General features: G+C 33.2%; 1 protein-coding gene across 6 annotated transcripts in view; it reads left to right on the forward strand.

Moving 5' to 3' along the window:
- Nucleotides 1-14,455, forward strand: part of HACE1 (HECT domain and ankyrin repeat containing E3 ubiquitin protein ligase 1) — a 115,800-nt gene extending 101,345 nt beyond the window's left edge. For all 6 annotated transcript variants that reach the window (XM_039467453.2, XM_074397664.1, XM_074397665.1 and 3 more), the window contains 4 exons: nt 2,342-2,440; nt 2,727-2,797; nt 10,100-10,213; nt 10,748-14,455. In XM_039467453.2, the coding sequence (XP_039323387.1) occupies nt 2,342-2,440; nt 2,727-2,797; nt 10,100-10,213; nt 10,748-10,850 (387 nt within the window). In that variant the 3' untranslated portion in view covers nt 10,851-14,455. The remainder of the gene's footprint in view (nt 1-2,341; nt 2,441-2,726; nt 2,798-10,099; nt 10,214-10,747) is intronic.
- The last annotated feature ends 1,009 nt before the right edge of the window (nt 14,456-15,464 follow it).

Genomic DNA, 15,464 nt, shown 5'->3' on the forward strand with positions numbered 1-15,464 from the left:
CTGTGCTGCTTGTGAATTTATCCATGATAGAACCAGAAGATAAAAACATTGAGTCGTGCAATACCAGGTAAGTTGAAGGCTATGAATACTTACCTAACTATTAGTATGAGTTATATACCTTACACGCAGTTCCAACAGAAGAATTCCATTTTTTTTGTGTTAAAAAAATTTATTGGGACTTACTTGCTTTATGTACTTTTTATTCTGGAATTCTCATTTTATCTATTTGTTTTTGGTCAGTTTAATAACTTTTTTGCTCAGTAGTTAGATGGGACAATAAAGATCCTTTCTTCTTCTTCTTCCTCAAAAAATCATAACAATGTGATATTCATGAAGGGCTTCAAATTTCTTAAGAGAATATAATGTTAGTCATTTTTATTCATAATTATGAATAATGAAAGCATACTTAGTATTATTAAAAGCTTATCTTCAGCCTAGAAGGGAAAAGGATTAAACTCATGAATTATAAGACATGCATAAAGCCTATCCCACTCCTTTTAGCAGATCTGTATCAGAGTCCTGCCAGAGAACAGAATTTCCCCGGATGGTTCAAATATTGAAACTTTAACAAAGAGACTATTATAGAGATATGGGCAGTGTTATGAATAAGCAGGGTCTAGTGAGACATCCACAGACTGGCAACAGGGAAAGCCTTTATCATCCCTAGGACTGAAGAGACAGGTAGAGGAATTCCTGTGAAGAGCTCTGTGGGAGCTTCACCCACCAAGGAGGGGCCACCTGGCAGTAGCCATACTTGAGGAGCCGTAGCTACTGCAAAGAGGTACTGAAGCAGTGAGGGAGCATAGAATACCCTCACCTCCAGACTAACTGCCTAACTGCCTGTGTTTCCCAGGCTCCAAACCCAACCCGAAAGTGCAAAGGAAGGTAGAGAATGTATTTGAGGTGGTCAATGGAGACTAATGACCATCTAGGAAGAGGATTCTGTGCTTTTAGTACTCTGACTAGGAGGACTAAAACACACCCTATACTAGCAGTTCTAAAAGTTTTTGGTCTTCAGACCCCTTACAACTAAAAGTTTTTGTTTATGTGGGTTATGTCAGTGGATATTTACTGTACTTGAAATTAAAACAGAAATGTAACATTTTATTCACATGAAGTAATCCATTATATATGAACATAGATAACATTTGAAAAACTAAAATTGCATTTTCCAGAACAAAACAAAAATAGTGGGAAGACTGGTACTGTTTTACATTTTTGCAAATTTCTTTAATGTCTAGCTTAATAGAAGACAAATGGGCCCTCATAACTGCTTTTGTGTACAATCTATTGTGATATGTTGTTTGGTTGGAAGATATGAAGAAAATCCAACCTCATACAGATAAGCTGGAAAAGGGAGAACCTCATGGACCCACTGAATAGATCTCAGAAACCCTCAAGAGTTCTCAGTTGTTGCCTTATATTAATCTTATTCAAGGTACACGGTCAAGTATATGTTAGGAGTAGTTACTATAGAAGACATGATTTTGAGTCCTGGGGTAGCTACGTCCCTGAAATAACAAATCCTGATGTTCTGGCTTATCAGTGTAAATGTAGTTGAATCATTGCCTCCCCTGACTATGTAAACATATCTAACTGTGAAATATGGACTGATTCAGAGAAGTGGACAAGCTCTTTTCATGTCCTCTTTTCCCTTGGAAAACAAACAGGTAAATACATTGTCATTCTTAGTTTTATTTTTCCTTACATGATTGAGATTTTGTGCCTTTGTTTGATGATCTTCCTAGAAAAAAACCTATCAAGTCATTAGGAAAATTGCTTTTTTTTTTTTTTTTGACTGGAGAAAATTGACTTTAAAGTATCCAAATTATTCCAGAGTAGAATTCCTAAAAGGCCTAAATATATTTACAAATGGTAACTATTTTTGTATTACCTTCTTTTTCCTCATGATAAGGATTTCTTGATGATTTTCCTCTTGTTTAGTCAAGTATGTATTCAGGTCTTTGTTGTCACTTTCATGTTGATAATACTGTCTCCTTACAGAAGTTAACAAATTTGCTAAGAATTGTAAAAATATAAAGTAAACCAAAGATAATGTTCATAAAACTTTTGCACATATAAACTGTTGTATATGTTTGCATATATACATGTTTTAATGAAATTATATCAAGGTGGAAACATCACATCTTATAAAATTTGAGATTATTAGCATCAAGGATTCTCTCTCATGTAATGCTTGTTATTGATGACACGCAGGAACTGTCACAAAAATATATCAGTTTTATGTGGGATTAGTTTCTAATTAAGGGAAATTTACCATTAAAATGTAATAACTTTTTTCCCCAAAGAAGATTATTGAAATATTTTTTCTTCCCCCAAGGAGCTACTGCTTTCTGGTATGCCAGAAATTGATGTGAGTGATTGGATAAAAAATACAGAATACACAAGTGGCTATGAAAGAGAAGATCCAGTTATTCAGGTAAAATTTCTCTAGAGTTTAGAATGAAGTTAAGTTTTGCCATTTAATTTTGTAAGCTTTTCAGCACCGTTGGATGAAAACTTAACATTAATTAACAAAGTAAAGTGTTTCTTTAAATTATTCTTGTGGGAATAGTGCATATGAAAACTTTGCATGAAATCATTTTTGATTAACAAGTTTCATAGATAAAATGCTTTATGAATATTGCATATTTATCTGGTATTGAGAAATCTACAATGCTCTGAAATATGAGCTAAGGGTTTTTTGTTGTTATTTTTGTTGTTAGTGGTTCTGGGAAGTTGTGGAAGACATTACTCAAGAGGAGAGAGTTCTTCTCTTGCAGTTTGTTACTGGCAGGTAAGAAGTATTTTTATGATAATATGGAAATAATTTAATGTATTCTTTTTTTAATGGCTTAGAAATGACTAAAATGAGGAATTATTATTCTGAATTGTCAGTAACTTACCACTCTTCCCACTGTTTTAGGTATTAAAGATTTATTTTAGTATTAAAGTTAAGACATTTATAGTAGTGATCATTATGTTTATTTAAAAAGCATCTCCAATCAGGACTATCAAAATATTGTACTTCCTAATTTGGAAATCTTTTTGCTGTGCATGTAGATCAATGATAGTAGCCAAATTTTTAACATCTGTGTATTACTGGTTTGGTTTAACAGTAAGACAAGTCAGTTTATCCTGGATAACTTATACATATACTCTATATTACCCATACACAGTAATTTTTCTGTAATTTATAGTAAACTTTAAAGTGTCAGGATTCATGGCCTAAAAAATAATTTGTGGTACCACACTTCTTTGGAAAGTCCACGTTTAGAAGCAGTTAAATATAATAGATATTAGAAAACTAGATGATTTGAAAACTAGATGATTTAACCATCTTTTAGCTTATATTTCTGAAAGATGTAAAAAAAAAGTCTGATTTTCACTTTTGATAACAGAATTTTGTCTTCTGTTTGTGAAAACAAGTTCACTTTTTTCGTTATAAATGTACATATTTCTTCTAAGAAAGTTAGAAAACAGAAAATTAGAATAAGAAAAACCACAGCCCATCAGTAATAACCACTATAAACAATTTGATGTGTTTATGTCTGTATTTTTTCTGCATATTTAAAACCATAGTTGTGGCTGTATATTTATCTAAAATACATACATATATAATTTCTAAAACCATATTTTTAAATTTTAAAAGTAGTGTTTAAGCATTGTACAAAATTTGGAAAATTGAGAAAATAGAAGAAAATAAAAATCCTGTTAAGTGATCCCACTGTTCAGAGATAACTACAATTAATATCTTGCATTTTTAAAAAAGACTTTTTACTGTATAATTAGAAAAGTAGTTGGAGTCACACTAAAGATCTATTTTTTAAAGAATAAATAAATAGGCTGGGCATGGTGGCTCGTGCCTGTAATCCTAGCATTTTGAGAGGCTGAGGTGGGCAGATCAATTAGGTTCAGGAGTTTGGGACCAGCCTGGGTGACATGGTGAAACCCCATCTCTGCAAAAAATACAAAAATTAGCCAGGCATGGTGGTGCATGCCTGTGGTCCCAGTGACTCGGGAGGCTGAGGTGGGAGGATCACTTGAGCCTGGGAGGTGGAAGTTGCAGTGAGCCGAGATTGTGCCACGGCACTCCAGCTTGGGTGACAGAGTGAGACCCCATCTCAAACAATCAATCAATCAATCAATCAATCAATAAAACAACTATTAATAGGTTATGGGCTAAATATATGAAAGAAAAACTTGTTATTTTGTTTTTTGCCTCTGAATGCCAAGAAATACTCAGAGCCTTAATAACTTAATAAAAAGGATGAAAAAATAATTATATTTTCCATGTAAGAAGGTTGACAATTTGACAGTTCACATAGGAGAGAAAAAAATCACCTCCAATCTGTGTTCCTAAAAATAATCATCATTCTCAGCAAACTGACACAAGAACAGAAAATCAAACACTGCATATTTTCACTCATAGGCGGGTGTTGAACAATGAGAGCACATGGACACAGGGAGGGGAGCATCACACGATGTGGTCTGTTGGGAAGAAATAGGGGAGGGACAGTGTGAGGTGGGGAGTTGGGGAGAGACAGCATGGGGAGAAATGCCAGATATAGGTGAAGGGGAGGAAGGCAGCAAATCACACTGCCATGTGTGTACCTGTGCAACAGTCTTGCATGTTCTTCACATGTACCCCAAAACCTAAAATGCAATTAAAAAAATAATAATAATCACTGATAACATTTTTGTTATTCTTCTGGAATTTTTACCACATATATAATTTTTACTTTAAAAACCATTATGACTTGTTGAATTTAGCAATATGTTATTAAAATTATCCCATTTATAGATCTATGTAATTTTTAATGGCTGTCTAGTTTTCTTTTTAGGGGCTTCCTTTAATTGATCCTTTATTGTTAAATTTTCCTATTTATGAATAATGCTGTACAAATAAGGAATTCTTGTGCTTCTATCCTTGAAGGGCAGTCTGATTATAGAGGATAAATTCTTAGAAGGGAAATTTTTGTATATGAGAATATGTAAATTGTTATAATCTTGATACATATTCATATATCTTCTAGAAGAAGGGTATTGATATCAATAGAGAATGAGAGAACTTATTCCTTTATCAGCACAGGGTATAGTCATTTTTATTTTCATATAATTTCTTGTATATAATTTTTTTGTGTGTGGTATAAATTACCTTTATTCTTTGGTAATTTACAATTATTTTAAAAAATTCAGTTTTAGGTGTTCTTTATATATTAGGGGTATTAACTCTGCAAATAGTTTTCTTCGTTTATCAAAGTTAGATATACACATTTCCATGTGTTTAAATTTATAATTTGAAAGTTTTAAATTACCATATTGTCAAGCTGATTATTGTTATTTTCCTTTGTGGTTTTTGTAAATCCTTCCCTACTCCTAAGATTTTATATATATGTTTATATAAATTTCTTAATGTAAGTTTTCATAATTTCTGTTTTACATACCAATTTTTAAGCCATCTGGAGTTTATTTTGGTTTATTTTGTTAAGTATTTTTTCCTAAATGGTTTATACTTCAATTCCACCTAGTGAATTATTATATTTTCCATGTGATTTGGTCAGTATGAGTCTTTAAGATGCAGAAATCACTTATTCAAAATTTTTAGTACTAAGTTGTCTCTTAGGTGGCTGCTCCTATAGTGTAAAAAAAAAAAACAAAAAAAAACACTAGAATTTACAGTAATGCACAAGGCTTCTCCACTTTAACTAGAACAGTCATTATTAGCAATGCTGAGGTCATCAAGTGTGGCAGATCCACTTGAATAGAGGTGAAAGATGTGGGTGAAGAGTAGAAGCCAAGGAAGCTGCGGGAAACCACAGAGCTAGCTCCACCCTCAGCATGAAGAATCCACTCTTCAACATTGAGTCTAATTAGAATCCTGTATTTTGAGTTCAGACTGAGAAAGTTTTAAGCTTTTTAAAATCTTAACTTTTACCTTGAACTCCCCAGTCATTAGTATAGATACAATACTTGTTGTTCAAAACCAAAAGTGTAAATTTTTTTCTTTTTTAATTTTTGGAAAATTCTGATTTTGTATTTGTTTATATTTTAGATACTGAAGTATCTTTCTACAGGTCTGTAGTATTATTTAGTACAATCTTACTGAAAAATCAAATGTTTTCCAATTGTTGAACCAACAATTAATACAAAAGTGATTTTCAAATATTTTTATTAGTATTGACATTAATATTTTGTTGCTCTATAAGACCGTCTTAAATGTTTTACTGTTTTATTATCCCTTAGGAATCAGACTTGATTATTTCTTTTTTCTTTTTCTTTTTTTTTTGAGAAAGAGTCTTGCTCTGTCACCCAGGTTGAAGTGCTGTGGCATAATCTCGGCTCACTGCAACCTCTGCCCGCCAGGTTCAAGCGATTTTCCTGCCTCAACCCTCTCGAGTAGCTGGGATTACAGGCACCTACCACTATGCCCAGCTAATTGTATATATTAAATAGAGGTGGAGTTTCACCATGTTGGCCAAGCTAGTCTCAAACTCCTGATCTCAAATGATCCACCTGCCTCGGCCTCCCAAAGTTCTAGGATTACAGGCGTGAACCACTGTGCCTGGCTTATTTCTTTTTTATTTTCTTTTGGGATGAAGTTGCTCTGTTGCTCAGGCTGGAGTGCAGTGGCTTGATCTCGGCTCACTGCAACCTCCACCTCCCAGATTCAAATGATTCTCCTGCTTCAGCCTCCCAAGTAGCTGGGATTACAGGTGCGCATACCATTATGCCTGTCTAATTTTCATATTTTTAGTAGAGACAGGGTTTTGCCATGTTGGCCGGGCTGGTCTCTATATACTTACTGATCTCAAGTGATCCACCAGCCTCAGCCTCCCAAAGTGCTGGGATTACAGGCATGAGCCACCACACTCACTCCATTTCTTTTAAATACAATAGAAGTATGCCATTTTTGTTGACTGTAATTTTATACTGTATAATCTAAGTGTCATAATATTCAACCAAAGACTGTTTTATTAATTTTTCTCACACATACTTATGCCTGATAAATTATGATCTTAACATGATAAGATCTGATTATATAAGTATCGGGCCAGCCATATTTATTCATAGTGCAGGAAAAGAGGAGTAAGGTTTCAGGAATGGGTCATGAATATCAGCTTACAGAATAATTTTAGTTAAGATGTTAAAACTAGAGGATCTTTTGAATTTTTAACTTACCTTTCAAAATTTACTTGTGTGAGGGACATTAGATTGATCATACTGATATTGAAATACTGTGCTAGAATTTGTATAAAATCAATGTCAACATTTATTTTATCATCTTGATAAAATAGTTAAATTTAATTTGAAATTCTGTATCTTAGGAAATTCAGAACAGCTTGATTTTTATCCCTTTTCATGTTTGGTCACCTTGTTAATTTTTTTAGGCAAAAGTTAAATATATAAATGAACTAATGTTAAATTTTATTTAAACTTGCAAAGAGATATAGCCAGGTCTTCTTTATATATTCTCTTGCTGCAAGTAGGAATTGTTTATGCATTAGTGTCTTATAAGCAAAATTCAGGCATACTTTTAATATTGGCTTGGTTTACTAAGGTAAGTTCAGGAATTTCATCAGCAAACCAAACCAGACGACTCATTTAGGGATGCTTTATATGGGATTGTTAAATGTTTTTTTCCCCTGTGGATGTATACATATCATCAATGATTTCAAATAGACAATCTTGGTGCATTTTTTTCAACTGTTGGTGGGTGTGTGTGTATGTGTGTGTGTGTGGGGGGGTTTATGTTTATGAAAATGCATATCATAACGTGTTTAAACAAAAATTAAGTGTACACTTTTGTGGCATTAAGTATATTTGCATTAATGTGTGACTACCACCACCATCCATCTCCTGCATTTTTCATCTTTCCAAACTGAAACTCTGTACTCATTAAACACCAACTCCCCATCCTCCTTTCCACCCAACTGTCTCTGACAACCACCTTTCTACTTTATGTCTCTACGAAGTTGACTACTCTTAAGAACTTCATATAAGTAGAATCATACAATATTTGCCCTTTTGTGATTGCTTTATTTCACTTAGCATAAGTTCTTCAAGGTTCATCCATTTTGTAGCACAGGTCAAAATTTTCTTCCTTTTTAAGGCTAAATAATACTCCCTTGTATATATACACCACACTTTGCTTATTCAGTCTTCTATTTACGGACACCTGGGTTGCTTCTACCATATGGCTATTGTGAATAATGCTGCTGTGAACATGGATGCGCAGATACTTCTTTGAGTCCGTGCTTTCAGTTCCTTTGGATATATACCCAGAAGTGGAATTGCCTGATCATATGGTAATTCTGTATTGTAATTTTGTTAATTTTATTGAGGAACTGGCATACTTTTCACAGAGGCTGAAAAGCCTCTGTGGAAATTTCATTTTTACATTCCCAGCAGCAATTTCTTTACATCCTTGCCAATGCTTGTGATTTTCTGTCTTTTGTCTTTTTAAAAAAAAATTTTGCCAATAGTCATCTTAATGAGTGTGAAGTGGTTTTGATTTTCATTTCCCTAGTAAATAGTGATGTGAGCATCTGTTCATGTGCTTATTGGGCATTTGTGCATCGTTTTTTAAAAGAAATGTCTATTTCAATTCTTTGCCCATTTTTAATCAGGCTGTTTTGTTGTTGTTGTTGTTGTTTTTGCTGTGGAAATTCTTTATATATTCTGGTATCAATTTGGTGTCATATTCAATAAATCATTGCAAAATCTGGTGTTAAGAAGCTTTTCCCTTATATTTTCTTCTAAGAATTTTATAGCATTATCTCTTACACTTAGGTCTTCAATCCATTTTGAGTTAGTTTTTAAGTAACTTAGTACAAAGTAAGGGTCCAACTTCATTTTTGTTGTGAATGTCCAGTTTTCCCAACACACTTCATTGAAAAGACTATCTTTTCCCCTTTGAATGTTGTTGGCAGTCTAGTTGAAAACCATTTCCTATGTATGTGAGGGGTTATTTCTCGCCTCTGTTCTATTGGTTGGTATGTCTCTTTTCTTGGCAATATCACATTGTTTTGATTACCACAGCTTTGTAATAAGTTTTGAAATCAGGATATGCAAATCTACCACCTTTGTCCTTTTTTTTCAAGACTGTTTAGGCTATTTGAGGTTCACCTTTTTTTTTAAGTGAACTAAACTATGCCTTATGTTATAAATCATATATTTTTTAGAAAATACTTTAAGTCTTCAGATATTTGCAAGTATGTTTTTAGTAGTCTATACACTAAATGTTCTTTTGTCATTATTCTAATTTGTCCAAAAAGCACTACAGCACCTCATTTAAAAAGCAGTAGAATTTTTTAGTATCAGTTTAATCATGATACATACACAAGCTAACTTTAGAAGAAATATTAATTTTGTTTTTGATGTATATAGAACTTGAGAAGTTGTCATTACGTCCTCTACAGCCATATACCCAAGATTAATTTTCTACTGATGTGTTAGGCATTATATGTTAGCCTTCCTGTGGCCTCATTATGTTAGTTGATGTTTGAAAAATATATTTGATATTCTGGATGTCAAAGAGGAACATAAAGAATTTTCAGTTTTTTCACTATGAAAAACAAAATAAAACAAAAAACCCTTAGGGCCTAGATATTTTTCACAAACAAGGAAATCATTTGGATTACATATCAGAGCATTTATTACTCAAATTAATCAATCAAATATTAATCTATTCAGCAAACACTTAATGAATATCTACTACAGGTATTTTGCTAGCCCCAGGGATATAGATGTAAATATGACATGTTTGGGCCCTCAAATCAGCCCCATTTCAATAGAGAGATACATGAAAGGAAACAGTTGTGAATGTAGCATGCTAAGTGCAGTATTGATGTATGTGCTGTGTCCAGCTGCAAGCATAGTATAGCTTATGGAAATGCAAAAGGGTGTTTCCATGAAAGCCTACTGACTGATCACAAAGGAACTTAAAGTAATGAGTTGGAGTTTTGTAGACTGAAAAATGTCATGCTATCATTGTCCTAGAGTTGGATATATTCCTACCCTAACTTAAAACTTGAAATTTATCTGTCCCAGATATCTTTCTTTCATGATTACAATGTATTAAGATATAAACTCTTAGTTCCAGGGTCCCACACGGAGGGTTTGCTAATATCATGGGTGGAAGTGGATTACAGAACTTTACAATCGCTGCTGTACCATATACTCCAAATCTTTTACCAACTTCAAGCACATGGTATGTTAAATTTGTTTATTTAAATGCATTACAAATGTTTTGATTAATTTTGAATAATCAAAGGTCTAACTATTGCTGTATTGAGAGGAAAACCTCAGCTGTGATCTCTCTCCAGGATTTTGGCATCACCGATAAATAATTATGTAGCTTTTTGGGCCCCTGTTTTTGGTAGGGAAAATGGTTGTGGAAACCCTAACATCCTATACAATTTAATTGACTGTAGTTCAAGTATCACTAAAGTTACACTCTCATAAGTAGCACTCAGTTATACACCAGCATTTCACATGAAATTGCCCTATTGCTTATTTATTTTAAGCTGAAAGGAACTGACTTTTCCACTGCATTTGCATGCTGAAAGAAACTGCAATGCAGCAGATTTTTTCTTCTTTTTAAATACTACTGTAGGGTTTTTCAATTTGAATGCAAATTTGAGAGGATGGTTTTATGTTAATTATGAGTAGTGTTTTCACTGCTAGACAAAACAATGAGAAATTTTATAGATTTCCTGTTTAATGGTGTATTTTTCTTTTAAAGCATCAACATGCTCAAGTTACCTGAATACCCAAGTAAAGAAATCCTCAAGGACAGACTTCTTGTGGCACTACATTGTGGTAGCTATGGTTATACAATGGCTTAATGAAATCTGGAAAACTCATCTGACTGCTGATGCACAATTCAGAATGGCAGAAGTAATTTGGGAAAATGTCAACAGAAAAGCAGCCTAAATGCAACCCATAGGCAGGGCTGATGCTTCAGATTTATAAAGGATCATCAGGTTTTCTGTTTCTCTCTCTCTCTTTTCCCTTTTATGTTTTCTCTGTTTGTGATACAATTAGAAAATACGCAATCACAGTAGACTTTATTTTTTAAAATGCTAATTGAAAGTAGTAGAGACTGTTCTTTTTCATAATTAATTTTATCCAAGATTGTATTAAGACAAAATCTTATTCTACATTCTACTTCTGCTCTGTAACTGTCTGGTTAAAAGGGTGTTTTCTCCTAATTTTCTGATAGATGAATTCATCCAACTCGTATGTTCTTTTGCATGTAAAGTGCCATTTATATTTTAGAAAGCTGTTGTATAGAATGGATTAATTTAGATTGTGTATAAAGCCACAAATATGTATTTTCCCACAGTGTATTCTATTATTACAATGATTTTTTTAGCATTTTAATATTTTAATATATATTGTAAAATTTAGACTGATGGTACTAACAGCTGATGAAATGACATCTAGTTTATATATTAAAGCTTACAGTATATTGTATGAATTATTTGCATCTTTCAGTGGCCAGTTTTCCATATGTATATATTGTGGTCTCAATGTTTTCCTTATGCCTCATTTTAATTTATAATGAAAGTAAAATTAAAATGTATTTTACCACATTTATTTTCATTACTTTTATCTGTGAGCTCTGACACATCTGAAGAAGTAATCTGATGTGCAGATTACAATTTAAATATGTTAATTTTTTTTACTTCTTAAATTTGCTTTTGTCATTAAAATGTCAATCAAGTTCAAGTGATGTGTGCCTAATACTGAGTGTTGGGTTTTTTAATTTTTGGATGGTTTAATCAGTTTTCTTTTGAAAAGACTTACTTGAATAGTTACAGCATATGTTTGAACAGGAAGTAGGAACATGCACACATGAAGAAATGCCATCAGAAGGATTTGTAATGTTCAGGATCTTCCCTTGTAAACTAAAAATAGAATATTCAATGACATTATTGTTTGTAGAATGACATACACAGACTTTCTCATAAGTAGTCATTATGTTTGTCAGTAATGTTTGAAAGACATTTAAGTTGAAAGTTTTGCTAAATTATAAAGCTTCATTAATACATTGGTTTTGGTTATCTTGTTCCTCTTGTGTTTTCTAAATGTTAACAAAATATATCAGATTATGTGAAATTTAGGAATTATTTAAAAATTACCATTAGCTCTAAAATTACGACTCAGATGCTTTATTTATAGTAACTGAAGCCAATAATGTATAAAGTTTTGATTTTTAAAAATTTAATTGTAAATTTAATTGTAAGTCACTGCCATGTTAGTTTTCAAATAGATAACCACCTTTAATATTACATTGCTAATAATACTAAAGTTTACAGGTATCTGTTTCTAACCATACAATACATTGGCTTTTTCATATTAGTTATTTTACAAGTAGTTGCATAAAAGAGATAGATAATAAAATATTAAATAGCTGAGTGTGATGGCTTCTGTCTGTTCAATCTCAGCATTTCGAGAGGCTGAGTTGGGAGAATTGCTTAAGCCCAGAAGTTCAAGACCAGCCTAGACAACCTAGGAAGATCCCATGTCTACAAAACGTAAAAATAAGCTGGGCATGGCGGCATGTGCCTCTGGTGGGAAGGCTAGTTGTGAGATCGCTTGAGCCCAGGAGGTCGAGGCTGTAATGAGCCATCATTGTGCAACTGCACTCCAACCTGTGAGACTTTGTCTCAAAAAGAAAAAAAAATTAAATCTGATATTTTAACCACGAATTAGAATATTTTTAAATACAGATCTAGTTATTTCAGGATTTATATTTTCACATTTTAAAAATAAGAGTACAGTTAATATAAAGAGATTTTACAAAGATTAAAAATACTATTTAGAGGCAGCATCTTTTTAATTTACTCCATTCCCACAATTTCTTCTATATGTAGATGGATATGTTGAATGCAAAGAAGTATTAAAAAATGATTAGATTTTTTTTCCTTTGGGTAAAAGATTATGTTGATAGGAAAATGACTCATTTCTTAACATGTAGTTTCCTATAAAGAAGAAGACAAATAAAATACTCGAAAGGAATAAAAATATAAAGCAAGGGAATGTATTGCAGGAAACTGATTAATGAAAATATCTGGACAGAGTAGATGAAGTTATCTCAATAGTTTGAAGGGATAGTGACCATATAGTTAATAAAATTCATTTTCTAGTTAACTCAAAAGCAAAATGTAATAGAAGGAAATCCCAGCTTGCAAATAATCTGCTGAACGCAGCCTCTGCTATTGAGGCAGTCTTTTGGATATGGGGGAAATGCGGGCTTTAAAAGATAGGTCACAAGTTGGAGGCCCAGGAGATGATTCCTACTCAGGTTTTGTTTCTCCTACTAATTCTAAAATTTTGAATGAGTTATCAACATTTTACAAAACCTGAAGATTTCATACAGAAGTCAGTAGTTTTGGGTTCTTTGGAGCAATGTGAGAATATTGGGCACATGGGTGCATATTCCTGCAAAGCATTGTTAGTATTCTGGAATTGAGTAAACGCTCCTACTTTGAATAACTGAATGTGCTCTCCAGTTTGCCATTTCCTTTCTTGTTTTTTTTCTGAGACAGAGTCTCACTCTGTCACCCAGGCTGGAGTGTAGTGGCATATTGGCTCACTGCAACCTCCACCTCCTGGATTCAGTGATTCTTGCTCCTCAGCCTCCTGAGTAGCTGGGATTATAGGAGTATGCCACCACCCCGACTAAATTTTGTGTTTTTAGGAGAGATGGGGTTTCATCTTGTTGGTCAGGCTGGTTTTGAACCCCTAGGGATCGCAAGTGATTCCCCCCACCTCAGCCTCCCAAAGTGCTGAGATTACACCACCACGCCCAACCAGTTTGCCATTTTCTTAGCCCAGTGTGCTTCTCTAATTTATGTTATCTTCCTGGCCCTTGAAAGCACTGGAGTCTGCTTTAAAGAATCTATGTTGATCAGAAATGTTCCCTTGGAGTGTAAATTGGTACAGATTCTTTGGAAGACAATTTGGTAGCACCACAGATTTTTAAAATGTACACATAATCTCTGACCCCAAAATCCTAAGAATTTATATCTTAGGGATCCACTTGTTCATGTACATAAGGATATTTGTACAGTAATATTCACTGAAGCCTTGTTCATCATAGAGAAAAACTGAGAATAACTTCAGTGTCTAATATCAGTAGGGAGCTGACTAATAATGTGTTACAACCATAGAACAGAATACTAATAGGTATGTACAAAGGATGCAATGGATTAATACATACCGATATATAAATGTTTCTCAGGTATAAATGAAATAAAGTATATAACAGAATGACTAATGTGAAATACAATATATATGGGATTATGTGCAAGGAAAATTTCTGGGAAGGTGAATAAGACTATTGCTATATCTGGGAATGAGTTTGTCATGGGATGGACTTTGTCACTTCATAAATTTTTTCCCTGTTTCTCTAAATTATATGCCTGCTATTTTCTGTATTTTATATATGTGTGTGTGTGTGTGTGTGTATAAACATCTATCTTTAATCGAAAAAGAAAGTATCAATAAGTTTTTTTGAATCTATAAAGTGCTATAATAGTAACAGTGATAAACAGTATTTTTATAATCATAAAACTTACCATTTTAGGTTTAAAACAAGTTTAATTAAACTCTGTAAACAGTTAAAAAAAAGGAATGCTCTCTTGGCCACAAGGTCAATTCCACATGCCTGATAATGAGCACTGTTTTTAGCTGTCTATAATTCTACCAATTAAAGATTTATGAACACTTCTCTCTCTTAACTTTTTAAATAACGAAAGGGCTACTTAACTGATATGAGAACATCTGGAAAACATAGATTAGTGTACTAACTGGTAAAAAGCAATAAATTATAATTCTAACACCACAATTGTGTTATATTTGCTTCTATAGCAATGCATTTTTTACACAGTTGAGTTCATAAAGAACATAGCACTTAGTATCTTATTTTCTTAGCATTTTGTTTTAAACATTTTAAGTCATTAAAACTTTTTTAATTAAAAAAATGCTTTTTCTAGAGATGGAGGTCTCTCTATATGTTGCCCAGGCTGTATTCAGACTCCTGGGTGCAAGTGATCCCTCCACATCAGCCATCCTCATGACTGGGACTGAGGCTGAATGCTACTGTGCCTGGCTTGTTTGTAAACATTTTGTGGAATGGTAGTAAAATATTCTGTTGTATGGATGCATTATAATTTATTTGACTATGTCCCTAAAATTAACATTTAGATTTCTAATATTGTTGCTTTTATAAATAACACGAGTTATTATGTTGCCTGGGTTATTTGTTGAAATGTCCATCGCTCTGTGATCATAGAATTACTGCTTAAAGGCTCAAAAAAGGGGTGTTGGAAGGAGGAATCCTTTGTTAGGTAGGACAGCAGCACTGTTAGGCCTACCAGGGTTTAGGTTAGAAAGGGAGCCAAAGCTGCGGGATGAGAGTCAGTTATTTTAATTATTGCCAACCTTTAGTC

Source organism: Saimiri boliviensis, chromosome 4 (assembly GCF_048565385.1).
Source record: "Saimiri boliviensis isolate mSaiBol1 chromosome 4, mSaiBol1.pri, whole genome shotgun sequence".
NCBI lineage: Eukaryota > Metazoa > Chordata > Mammalia > Primates > Cebidae > Saimiri > Saimiri boliviensis.